At 42.7% G+C, this 10,139-nt stretch overlaps 3 protein-coding genes across 3 annotated transcripts; 1 reads left to right on the top strand and 2 right to left on the bottom strand.

The window, feature by feature from the left end:
• Window positions 1-267: 267 nt before the first annotated feature.
• Window positions 268-1,926, bottom strand: Ugt37C2 (UDP-glycosyltransferase family 37 member C2). The gene has a single exon (XM_064690614.1). It carries the CDS (start codon window positions 1,895-1,897, stop codon window positions 332-334), a length of 1,566 nt encoding a protein of 521 aa, XP_064546684.1. The 5' UTR covers window positions 1,898-1,926; the 3' UTR covers window positions 268-331.
• Window positions 1,927-3,026: 1,100 nt separating this feature from the next.
• Window positions 3,027-4,933, bottom strand: LOC135434188 (cytochrome b5-related protein). Its single transcript, XM_064690679.1, has 4 exons — window positions 4,698-4,933; window positions 4,288-4,618; window positions 3,787-4,169; window positions 3,027-3,723 (listed from the first exon to the last, which is right to left on the bottom strand). The coding sequence occupies exons 1-4, from the start codon at window positions 4,790-4,792 to the stop codon at window positions 3,210-3,212; spliced, it is 1,323 nt and encodes a 440-aa protein (XP_064546749.1). The 5' UTR covers window positions 4,793-4,933; the 3' UTR covers window positions 3,027-3,209.
• Window positions 4,934-6,801: 1,868 nt separating this feature from the next.
• LOC135434179 (cytochrome b5-related protein) lies at window positions 6,802-8,550 on the top strand. Its single transcript, XM_064690622.1, has 3 exons — window positions 6,802-7,296; window positions 7,354-7,736; window positions 7,795-8,550. Exons 1-3 carry the CDS (start codon window positions 6,883-6,885, stop codon window positions 8,306-8,308), a joined length of 1,311 nt encoding a protein of 436 aa, XP_064546692.1. The 5' UTR covers window positions 6,802-6,882; the 3' UTR covers window positions 8,309-8,550.
• The last annotated feature ends 1,589 nt before the right edge of the window (window positions 8,551-10,139 follow it).

Genomic DNA, 10,139 nt, shown 5'->3' on the forward strand with positions numbered 1-10,139 from the left:
TTCAACTAAAAGTTATTTTTATCAACTTAACGACATTTATTTCTCGTGATGGCACGTCAACAAGCACGCAGCAGTCAAAGTACTTCAAACATTCTATTCAGCTCGTCATTCTGATCAAGCACATACCAATGTGTATACTCTATAGCCTCGAATATTATATTATTGTACATTATTTATTATCATACTTTTGTACATTATTTCCCATTCAATGAAGCAGGGTTACGTAAATATGAATCAAAGACTTAAGCTTAAATTTAGTTTGGCCGTTTTATTAATATAAATATATTTCAGACAATTCTTACGAATTAATATAATTTTTGATTACTTTTACTCATTGCCTCTTCACTTTCTTGCTCGTCTTGGACTTGCCACATAGCTTGCGGCAAGTGAATTTGAGTGCAAGCCAAGTCAAGATCAGGACAAGGGAGAGGGCAGCTGCAAGTACAGCATAAACATCTAGATTGTGGTAGGCCACTGTGCTCATGTGCACGGCCGGACTCTGCAGATGTGGGGCGCCCTTGTGCCGCAGCACATAGTCGGTCCAGTAGAGCACCGTCTGCTTGGCCGTGAGGGGCCTGTCCCGGTACAGCTGCGAGAACTGACCGATCGTCTGGGCATACTGCTTGTTGTTGAGTACTTCGTGAATATTTGCCTTGAAGTTCTCTTCATTGAGTTGCAGCAAGTCCAGGGCCACGCCATAGCCGGCCTTCTGCATATTCTCCGCATTGCCGGGCTGATCACCAAAGATCGGTAGAGCCAGCATGGGTACGCCGTGGTATTGCGCCTCTGTGATGCCACCTCTGCCCGCATGGTTGATGAAGAGCTTGATCTTGGGATGGGCGAGTATGTCTACCTGTGGCAGCCACTTTTTGTAAAGGATATTTGCCGATTTTCCGGGAGTATTATCCAAGTCCTCCCACTTCCAGATCACATGCTGTTTCAGGCCCGACAGCACCTTGAATATGGACTGCACCAGCTCGGGCTTGACAGCCGTGCTCTTGATGTTCGTGCCGAGGGATAGCAAAATGGCGCCATTTTGCGCCTTCTCCAAAAACTTGGCAATGTCCTCCGGCAAGGGATCGGGCTGTTCTTTGACCTGAATGCCACCGATTTCCGCAACGGCCGGCACAAGTGGCCTGATGGGACCCTCACTGAGGGAATGGCTATTGGTGAACAGCATGGAAACATTGCGTTTCATCTCGGCCAGCGTCGGAAAGTTGTCTTCATGACCAAACTGTTGATTATAGTACCTTTCCAGGCGACGGTCGAATATCGACCACATGGTCCTAACAAGGACTTCCATGCCCAGGTTCTGCAAACGCTTAGCAAAGCTCATTTTCTCGCCACGTGCCAATGGCGTTCCTAAATTGGGATTGCCCACAAGCTCATCGACGGCGAACATGGGCGCCTGCATCCAGGAGATAATTACCGGCACCTGCAGCTTGGCGGCGACGCCCAGCTGAAAATCGTTGATGAAATAGCCCATGAACATTAAATCAAACTTAGTCTCGTATATGCGCTGGAAACGGGGATCCGACAGCAGCTCCAGCTGTGAGTCAATCATCACACTCATGCCGCTCATCAGACGCCGCATGGTATCGAAGGCCGAGCTCTTTTGTCCAGCCATTTCGTTCATTTGAGCCTCCATTATCTCCTCCTGCTCATCCGTCATGGGCACCACAATCACGTGTATATCTTTGTGCGTGACCTTGGGCTTCATCATGGTCACCACGGTCACATTGTGACCATTTTCGGCCAACGTTTTTATCATTGACATGTGGAGTATCAAATGCGATGGACTGTGACTGCTGAACAGGCCCAAAATGTTGGCGCCCCGCGCGGGCAATGCGATCATCAACAGGCAGAGCCCAACTATGCTCAACCGTAGCCCAACCATGTTGTTTGACGACTGTTCGGTGGAACGCTTTATTCTTAACTAGGTGACTGTAGCCCCAAAGCAGTCTATTTATAACCAATGCCAAACGAGTCGCTTATCGATCGACTACCAATTTTTTGCCTATCATTAACTCCAGCCGTGGGTTGGCAACTCAACTACGTGAGTTGTACAATAGTTCGGTTATATAATTATAACTTTATATACATAATATACAAGCATATATAGTTATTTATTATAATTCTTATCTTTATTTATAATGAAGTCAGCGTGACTTACAGGGTATTAACGTTTCGGCTAGCTAAAATTCTGAAATTTACCCATTAAAAATGCTTGAAATAGGGTATATTAGGGGAGGAAGTACAATCAAGACCCTTATGCATCTATTTATACTTGATCATAAATTAAGCATGTAGACTTTCGTATATCTTTTACGGTTAACAAGCCAAATTTTCACTTTGATATTTTTTTGATATCGATAAATATCGATTTTAAGGTACAGTTTTCATGTTGTAACCACTCGAGCTTACGATTGTATTTGAATTTACGACAATCAACTTTGGGAATAGGGTATTTTCTAGTCGGACAGCCTCGACTATACTTTACGCATACATATCGTAAATTTTAAAAATATCTCGATTGGACAAATTGTGGATTCCCATTAAGAATATGTAAAAGGTGTCGTGTGTAGCGTCAGAATGATACAGCAAAAGCTTTTGCGATCTTATTCTGACAATGTTAAAGCTCTCATGCACTTAATTTTCTATTTCTCTCTCTCCCTCTCAGCTCTCTTAATTGTAATTTGTTCTCAATTTTTTCACTTTACCCATCAAATTCATATATATCGTATGACCTCTCAAATATATATCAAATCGAAATCATCTTTTGAAATTTTAAGAGAGCAATCCTGAGGAATTCCTATCTCTTTATTGCCAAACTCTCTGCCTGGCGATTAAAGAGAAGGTTATTAGATATACGTTTACAGCAGTTCAATCTATATACTTGGGATATTATTTGTCAAACATACTATCGAACATAAATCAAAGAACAAAGAAAACTGCGATTAAGAGCAGAGAGAGAGAGAGAGAGAGAGAGAGAGAACGAGAGGGAGAGAGAGAGAGAATATAATAAATATATTAAAAAAAGTTTTATTATCATGCCCATTTTTCCAGCTAATCAAGAGAATAATACTCTCTTATAATTGTCGGAAACACAATTTTTACTTACTCGTCTAGTTACACAGAAGTTTATACATTTATTTGGTGGCCATATCAAAGCTCACCCATTCACCACGACAATTATATCAGCACTTAAACTATTTCAATTTTTTGCTGCCCGGTGGAATTGGATTCGTTTCCATACGCAACAGCTGCTGGGTCTGACCCCTGATGTGACCCCAGTGGTTAATTTCGCGCAGCTCAGACTTGAACTCGCGCAAGGTCTGCCGCAGCTCCGGATAGAGCTGCTTCAGCACACCATGATCCAGTGTGGGGAACAAATGATGCAGTGCATGCTCACCAAAATGGGTGAGCACCAGCAGATCGGACCACTTGATGTCGCCACGATCGATGATCGTATCCAGCTGATAGAGACCCCAATCGCGATCAGAGCGCGTGGCGTCGCCGTCGTGATAAATGCGAGGATCATGATGAGCTGCGGTCAGGCCGATGAAGCCGAACAGAAAACTGGCCAGGCCCAAAATAATAAACCAACTAGTGATCGCGGAGCCAAGACCCACACTTGTCGAGATATACAGAAAGGCAGGCAAGGTAAAGCCCAAAAGATCGTGCCAGTACAGAACATTCGATTTGACCAGGGAGTAGACCAGACTGTAAGGGAAATATAAATACATATAGATTATTCCGAAAGTATGATAATAGGGGAAAACTAACCGTTGTGTTAACTGCACTAGACTTATGACCGTATATATAAAAGGTGATATCAGCACGGAGATCAGACGCTGGTGCCGGCTCGCATAGTGCCTGCTGGGTATCCAGCAGAGGAAGGGTTCAAAGAACGACATTTCCAGATCATGCAGCGAGTTCGGATAAACATGATGGGAAAGAGCGTGCGATATGCGCCAGCCATTAAAGTTGAGCAGTATTAGATTAAAGCTATACATGCGCCAATTGTCACGCTGATGGAAGTAATTGTGCGCCGAGGTGGATAACCAGCAGAGCGCCAGACCCGCAAGGGCACGCAATACCAAGGAGTCCAGGACTGTGCCGGCCCAGCTGAAGAGGAAGACTGAGATCAGGATGCCGCTGTGAAGTAGCTGCAAATATACGAAAAAAATCTGTTAGAAACAGTTTTGTGATATTCTGTTAACACACACATTCCTAAACCTGAATCTAAATATACTAAAAACGACTTTCTTTTTTTTTTATACTCACATCTGTCTTATAGCTGGGTCGATAATTAAGCGCTCGCAGCTTCGCTCGCACTCGCCTCTTTAGGGTCAAGTAGAAGCCATTCTGCTCCAGCGTAAACTTATAATTTCGCGGCTTCGAGGCTGGGCGCACTTCAAATTTGCTGAGCATCCGCTCGGCATGCTCCTCGATGTGATGTGATTCAAAGGGTTCGGTTATATCGGTGCCCTTGGTGCGCCCGATCCAGAACGCGCCGCCCGGATGCCGTTGCGCGAAGTCCGTCAAGTCGTAGAGCTTATCATTGATGCGCCACAGACCCTCGGCCTCGTCGTCTCGGTGTTTGCCCTCCAGCCAGCTGCAAGGGCGGGGCAACTGTGAGTGACCCTTGGGATATGGTCCAACACCATAGTTATAGACTATGTCGAGCTACGCACCTCTCATCAGTGATGGGCCAATTTCTGCGATAGCTGGGATATGTGCGGGATATGCCCGAAATGCGCCAGGCCTCCAGCTCCGCATTGGGTGACATATTTAGAGTCTAATCTTTTGACTAATCACAAATGTTTTCTATATCTATCTATTTGTGTTAGCCGAAGTCCAAGAGCTCATATAAATATATAAAACCGGTCTGTTTGTTCGCAGACCCCACTCGACTCGCTTATGATTCGCCCCGTGGAGCGTCGCTCTGCTTTTGTCTCGCACCACTCGACAAATTATAAAAGCTCGGCGAGCTTTCAGCTTTTGTAGCGCCTCTTATCAAATGGGCCGCTCCAACACCACAGAACTAACTGCATTGCAACGAAATGTAAATGGATCACTGCAAAACCCCATGACAAGATACTGAAAACGCATGCATAGCATCTTTGGCTGAGCTGAAAAGGCTCTCAGAGTTTTTAAAGGGAAACATTTTGCCATAAAATAAAGCTCATCATGATCAGACCTATCAGGTCTCCATACCATTCTGATTCACTTAAGAATCCGTACAATATGTCAAATGTCCATGAACCACTTCAAAGCCCCATGACTAGATACTGAAAATGGCACGCATAACAGCTTTAGATAAGTTAAAAGACTACCTAAAACTTATTTGGGTAGATAGGTAACACCATAATATATGAAATAGCTCGAGAACAGGCCAGTTTTTTGCTCGATACCATTTTCTAATTTTTCTATTTTTCTATTTTCTATTGTTCTATTTCAAAAGGCATACAAGTCATCTGAAAAGTTTAATGAAAGCTTAAGATATGGTTGACGAGTAACCTGAAAGTTTGTTATAGAAGATAGATTTATTTACATTTTTACTTAAATTCGGACACTGTTAGATTTCCATTGGACAAATCTTAGTCTATAATGATCATCAAATAACAATACACAAGAAAGCATAGTTGGAAACGGAACACCGAAGATTAAATGCTCTTGCACACATGACATATATGGTAAATCGATCAAAAAGTAATTGTAAACCAATGTATTTGAAAATCAAATAAAATAAAATATAAAAGAACTCAGTTCAAGTTTTTCTTCTCTTTTACACATAATTGTAATTATAGGTTTGTCGATCAACCCGACCATGAATACATATTCTTACTTTTATTATAATTTCATCAATCGTTACAAAATTGATGACAATACTCAAATGCCTTCAAAAGATTGCATAGCTGGAATACCCTTATCTTCCAAATTTTTGTAAACACTTTTTATTGTTCCTTAAGTGAATTTCTATTTCTATTAAAAAGTAATTTTTCCATCTGATTACATAAATGTGCTGCGTCGCGGTTAGCTTTGCAAAACGTGCAACGCTTCCTCAAAACTAGCTGCGTATCAGCGGAATATTGACCTAGGCCTGACCCCAGCAGCGGGGAGGGAGCGCTCAACCTAACTACTAACTGATTGCAAGCCGATTGCCGGTGGATTGACCACCACACGCGCCACCGTGGGGCAGTGTGGTGTCACGTGTAGGGGAAACGATATCATCGGGTACAAAACTCTTGGCTGAGCTGCCAGTGTAATAAGTGTGATCACAGACTCGACATCGCTGCGACTGATAACACGACGCGTCACGGTTATCATAATGGAAATATTTTGATACCCAGCAACTATTGGAAATGGTTGAAAGAGGGCATATGGAATGTGTGAAAATCTTTGTAACAGGCAAAGAAATAAACTATTAACAATCTTGAGTTAATGTAGCCAGGTGCTTCTTGGAGATTATTCAATTACGATTCACGAATCCCTTTCACAGACCAATCTAGTTTTAATTTATCGATAACTCTTCCAGTATCGAAAAAAATCGATTATTATTATTATTATTATTGGATTCTCATATAAAGCTCTTAAAATTTCACAAAAATCAGTAAATTAGCTTAAAAGTTATTAGAGGATGAATCTTAGAAGATGGCAAACCACGAGAAATTGCGCATATTTACAATGAAGTATGAACAACGGAGTATTTTATAGTCGGTCACTCTCAACAACTTGTTCTTTATGCATCGATTTGTGACCGGCTTAGGTCGACACTTATAATCTAGACGCGCTCTAAATGACGCTCAGTACGCGTTGAAAACAGCTCGAGTTAGGTTCTATACGCAAAAGGGAGAGCCTCAGCAAGGATCTAGGACAATGGTCATTGAGACGTGGAAGAAGAGCGGAATTGCCACCAAGTTTCCCACATATCGCAACTCGGCGCTGGTCACAGTTCACAGCTGGCAGCAGGGCAAACGTCAGGATGATGAAGCCGAAGGACTTTGGCGCATTAAGGATGGCATTTACGATTTAACGGAATTCATTGACAAGCATCCCGGCGGCACCTTCTGGATACGGGAAACCAAAGGCACTGACATTACCGAAGCATTTGAGGCACATCATCTGACCACGACGCCAGAGAAGATGATTGCCAAGTACAAGGTGCGGGATGCGGCCAAGCCGCGAATCTACACGCTGACCTTGCACGAGGACGGCTTCTACAAGACGCTGAAGGAGCGCGTGCGGGAGAAGCTGAAGACGATAGACAAGCGGCCCAAGCGAAAGAGCGATGTGAGTAGATGATCCCTGATGATCCTTGACGATCTTTGTTCAATGTCCCACCTTTAGATGATCCATCTGGGCATATTGCTCTCCACCTATCTGTTTGCCGTGGCCAGCGCCAAGTATGACAGTCTGCTGGCATTGATTCTCGCAGGTGTGGCGCTCTGCTGGACGGTGATCGTGTCCCACAATTATTTCCATCGACGCGATAACTGGCAGATGTACACCTTCAATCTGGGCATGATGAATTTTTGCTCGTGGCGCATCTCGCATGCCCTGTCCCATCACATCTATCCCAATTCCTACATGGATCTGGAGCTAAGCATGTTCGAGCCATTGCTCTGCTGGGTGCCCAATCCGCACATTAAGACCAAGGCGCTGCGCTATGTATCTTGGGTCACGGAGCCGCTGGCCTATGCCATTGCATTCTTCATGCAAATGGGCATGCGGTAGGTGCCTGATAATCTTTAAACTGATCAATTGATAAACGGAATAGTTTATTTATAGCATCTTCTATTCGCTGCGCCACACGAATATTATGTACTGGCACGATCTGTTGCCGCTCTCCATACCCCTGGTCATGTATTACGGATCGGGCGAATCGGCGGGCTTACTTTGCTGTTTACGGCTGTGGCTATCGATGACTTCCATCGCCAGCTTTGCTTTTTGCGTAATCGGACTGAATGCGGCGCATCATGACCCGGAGATCTATCACGAAGGCGATGCGAATCGTGAGGATCGCGACTGGGGCCTGTTTCAGGTGGACACCATAATCGATCGCGGGGACTTGAAATGGTCACAATTTCTAGTACTTACTCACTTTGGTGATCATGTGCTGCATCATTTGTTCCCCACTCTCGATCATGGACTGCTGCCCGCCCTTTATCCAGTGCTCTATGAGACCCTCGATCAGTTCAAGGGCGAGCTGCGGGAATGCAATCATATTGAGCACATGATTGGACAGCATAAGCAGCTGTTGCGCACTGAACCCAATCCCAGGGCACCTGGAGCTGGAAAATAAAATATCTTCAACACTTTATGTGTGTGTGTGTATGTATGTGAAAGGATCGCCCTATGCATTTGGGTTTATGGCGTTAGAAGTGGATCGGATAGAATTGTGCTCTTCATAAGAGAAGATGCTACCTTTATATATATTTTGTGTAAAATGTAACAACTACTCTTATTAGATAAAGATTCAACATAAAATATATTAAATGTATTTGTATTCAAGTATACCAAATAAAATGACTTTATCTTCACGAATATGTAAGCCGGTTGTTTTGAAATTTATCAGTATTGTTATATGCGGGAGGAAATTATTCAATTTAATTAATCTACAACATTTGCACTTACCATTCATCCAGTCGATCGCGTGCTAGTACATAATATGTTCGCCAAACTTTAATTCTTGCCGTTAAGTATACGCAATTAAAACAAAATTTTAAATTCATATCATATTTTCAAGTTGCAGCCGCTGTTAATCACACGATAAAAAGAATAATTGAAATTTCATCTAAATGGGCAGACCCTACTTGAATTTTTGAGAATCGAGGAGGAGGGCGCTCGTTGACTTTCAATAAAGACTACAACATTTTAAATTCACGTTACACTTTCCGTTTTTAGCCACATTACATTAAAAAAAACCAAAATGCACTGAAATTACATCCATATGGGCAGGCCCTACTTGAATTTTTGAAAATCGAGGAGGAGGGCGGTCGTTATTTTTAAATTATTAATTAAACATTAATTTTCAAGTTATTGGTCGTTAGTTATAACTGAGTATTTTAGCTCGACTTACTTTTTTTTTCATTTTAGTCGAGATCTCCGTCCCCCCCCCTCCATCAACCATTTCCCTCTCTCTCTCTCGCTCTCTCTATCTCTAGACTCCAATTACCATTTTATCAAGCAGAAGTTGTCTCTCTTACGTTAACTTTGTCTCTTGGTCTCTTCTGCACCCTTACAGATTTTCGCTCTCTTTTTTTCTTACACTTTATATTTCTTTTCGTCTCTTTATCCATCTTACCCTCTCTTCAATTCCCTTTTACCAGATGCCTCTCAGACTACTACTACTACTTTTTTACACACTCTCTCTCCCTCTCTCTGCTTCTTCCACATCTGTCTTAAATTTGTTCTCTATTTATTTTACTATCTAATGGTTCCTCTTATTTTATCTGTGTCTCTCTCTCTCTCACTCTCTCTCTTTTTTCACTCTCTCTTCTCTTTCTTTCTTTATAACTTAATCTTTTTTTCATTAACTTTTTTGTCTCTCACTTACTCTACCAATTTACTACTTCCAGCGCTCTCTCTCTCTCTCTACTTCTAAAAGACAAATTTTATTTTATTACTTCTCTCTCTCTTTTTCTTTCTCTGTATATAAGCCTCTCGCTCTGTCTCTTTCCTAACAAGGTTTTCTCTCTCACTCTCTCTTCCTCTATTACTTCAATCTCTCCTCTCCTTTACTCTTCCCGCTCGCTCTCTCTCTCTCTCCCTCTCTATCTTTATCTTTACTTCTCTTCTCTCTCTCTATCTTCCTCTCTTCTCTCTCTCAATCTTCCTCTCTTCTCTCTCTCTCTCTCTCTAACTCTCCTCTCTCTCTCTCTCTCTCACTCGCTCTCTTTCTCTCTCTCCCACATTCTCTGTCTATCTCTATCTCTATCTCTATCTCTATCGCTATCTCTATCTCTGCTCTCTCTGTCCATCTCTGTTTCTCTGCTCTCTCTCCCCCTTTATATTTCTCTCTCTCTCTTTCTCTCTCTCTCTCACTCTCTCTCTCTCTCTCTCTCTCTCTCTCTCTCTCTGCTCTCTCTCTCTCTTTCTCTCCCTCTCTCTCTCTCTCTATCTCTGCTCCTCTT

The sequence above is a fragment of the Drosophila montana genome, unplaced genomic scaffold (genome assembly GCF_035044405.1).
Source record: "Drosophila montana isolate Dmon_TW-CO22-7 unplaced genomic scaffold, ASM3504440v1 contig_3281_1, whole genome shotgun sequence".
In the NCBI taxonomy this organism is placed as follows: domain Eukaryota; kingdom Metazoa; phylum Arthropoda; class Insecta; order Diptera; family Drosophilidae; genus Drosophila; species Drosophila montana.

Bases quoted from the DNA above. Each gene is read 5' to 3' on its own strand.
- Ugt37C2 (XM_064690614.1), bottom strand. From the start codon at position 1,897: ATGGTTGGGCTACGGTTGAGCATAGTTGGGCTCTGCCTGTTGATGATC.
- LOC135434188 (XM_064690679.1), bottom strand. From the start codon at position 4,792: ATGTCACCCAATGCGGAGCTGGAGGCCTGGCGCATTTCGGGCATATCC. The intron at 4,170-4,287 runs GTGAGTATAAAA...GTATATTTGCAG, and splicing joins GACCCAGCTATAAGACAGAT to CTACTTCACAGCGGCATCCT. The intron at 3,724-3,786 runs GTTAGTTTTCCC...TTTCCCTTACAG, and splicing joins CTAGTGCAGTTAACACAACG to TCTGGTCTACTCCCTGGTCA.
- LOC135434179 (XM_064690622.1), top strand. From the start codon at position 6,883: ATGGTCATTGAGACGTGGAAGAAGAGCGGAATTGCCACCAAGTTTCCC. The intron at 7,297-7,353 runs GTGAGTAGATGA...TCCCACCTTTAG, and splicing joins GGCCCAAGCGAAAGAGCGAT to ATGATCCATCTGGGCATATT. The intron at 7,737-7,794 runs GTAGGTGCCTGA...GTTTATTTATAG, and splicing joins TTCATGCAAATGGGCATGCG to CATCTTCTATTCGCTGCGCC.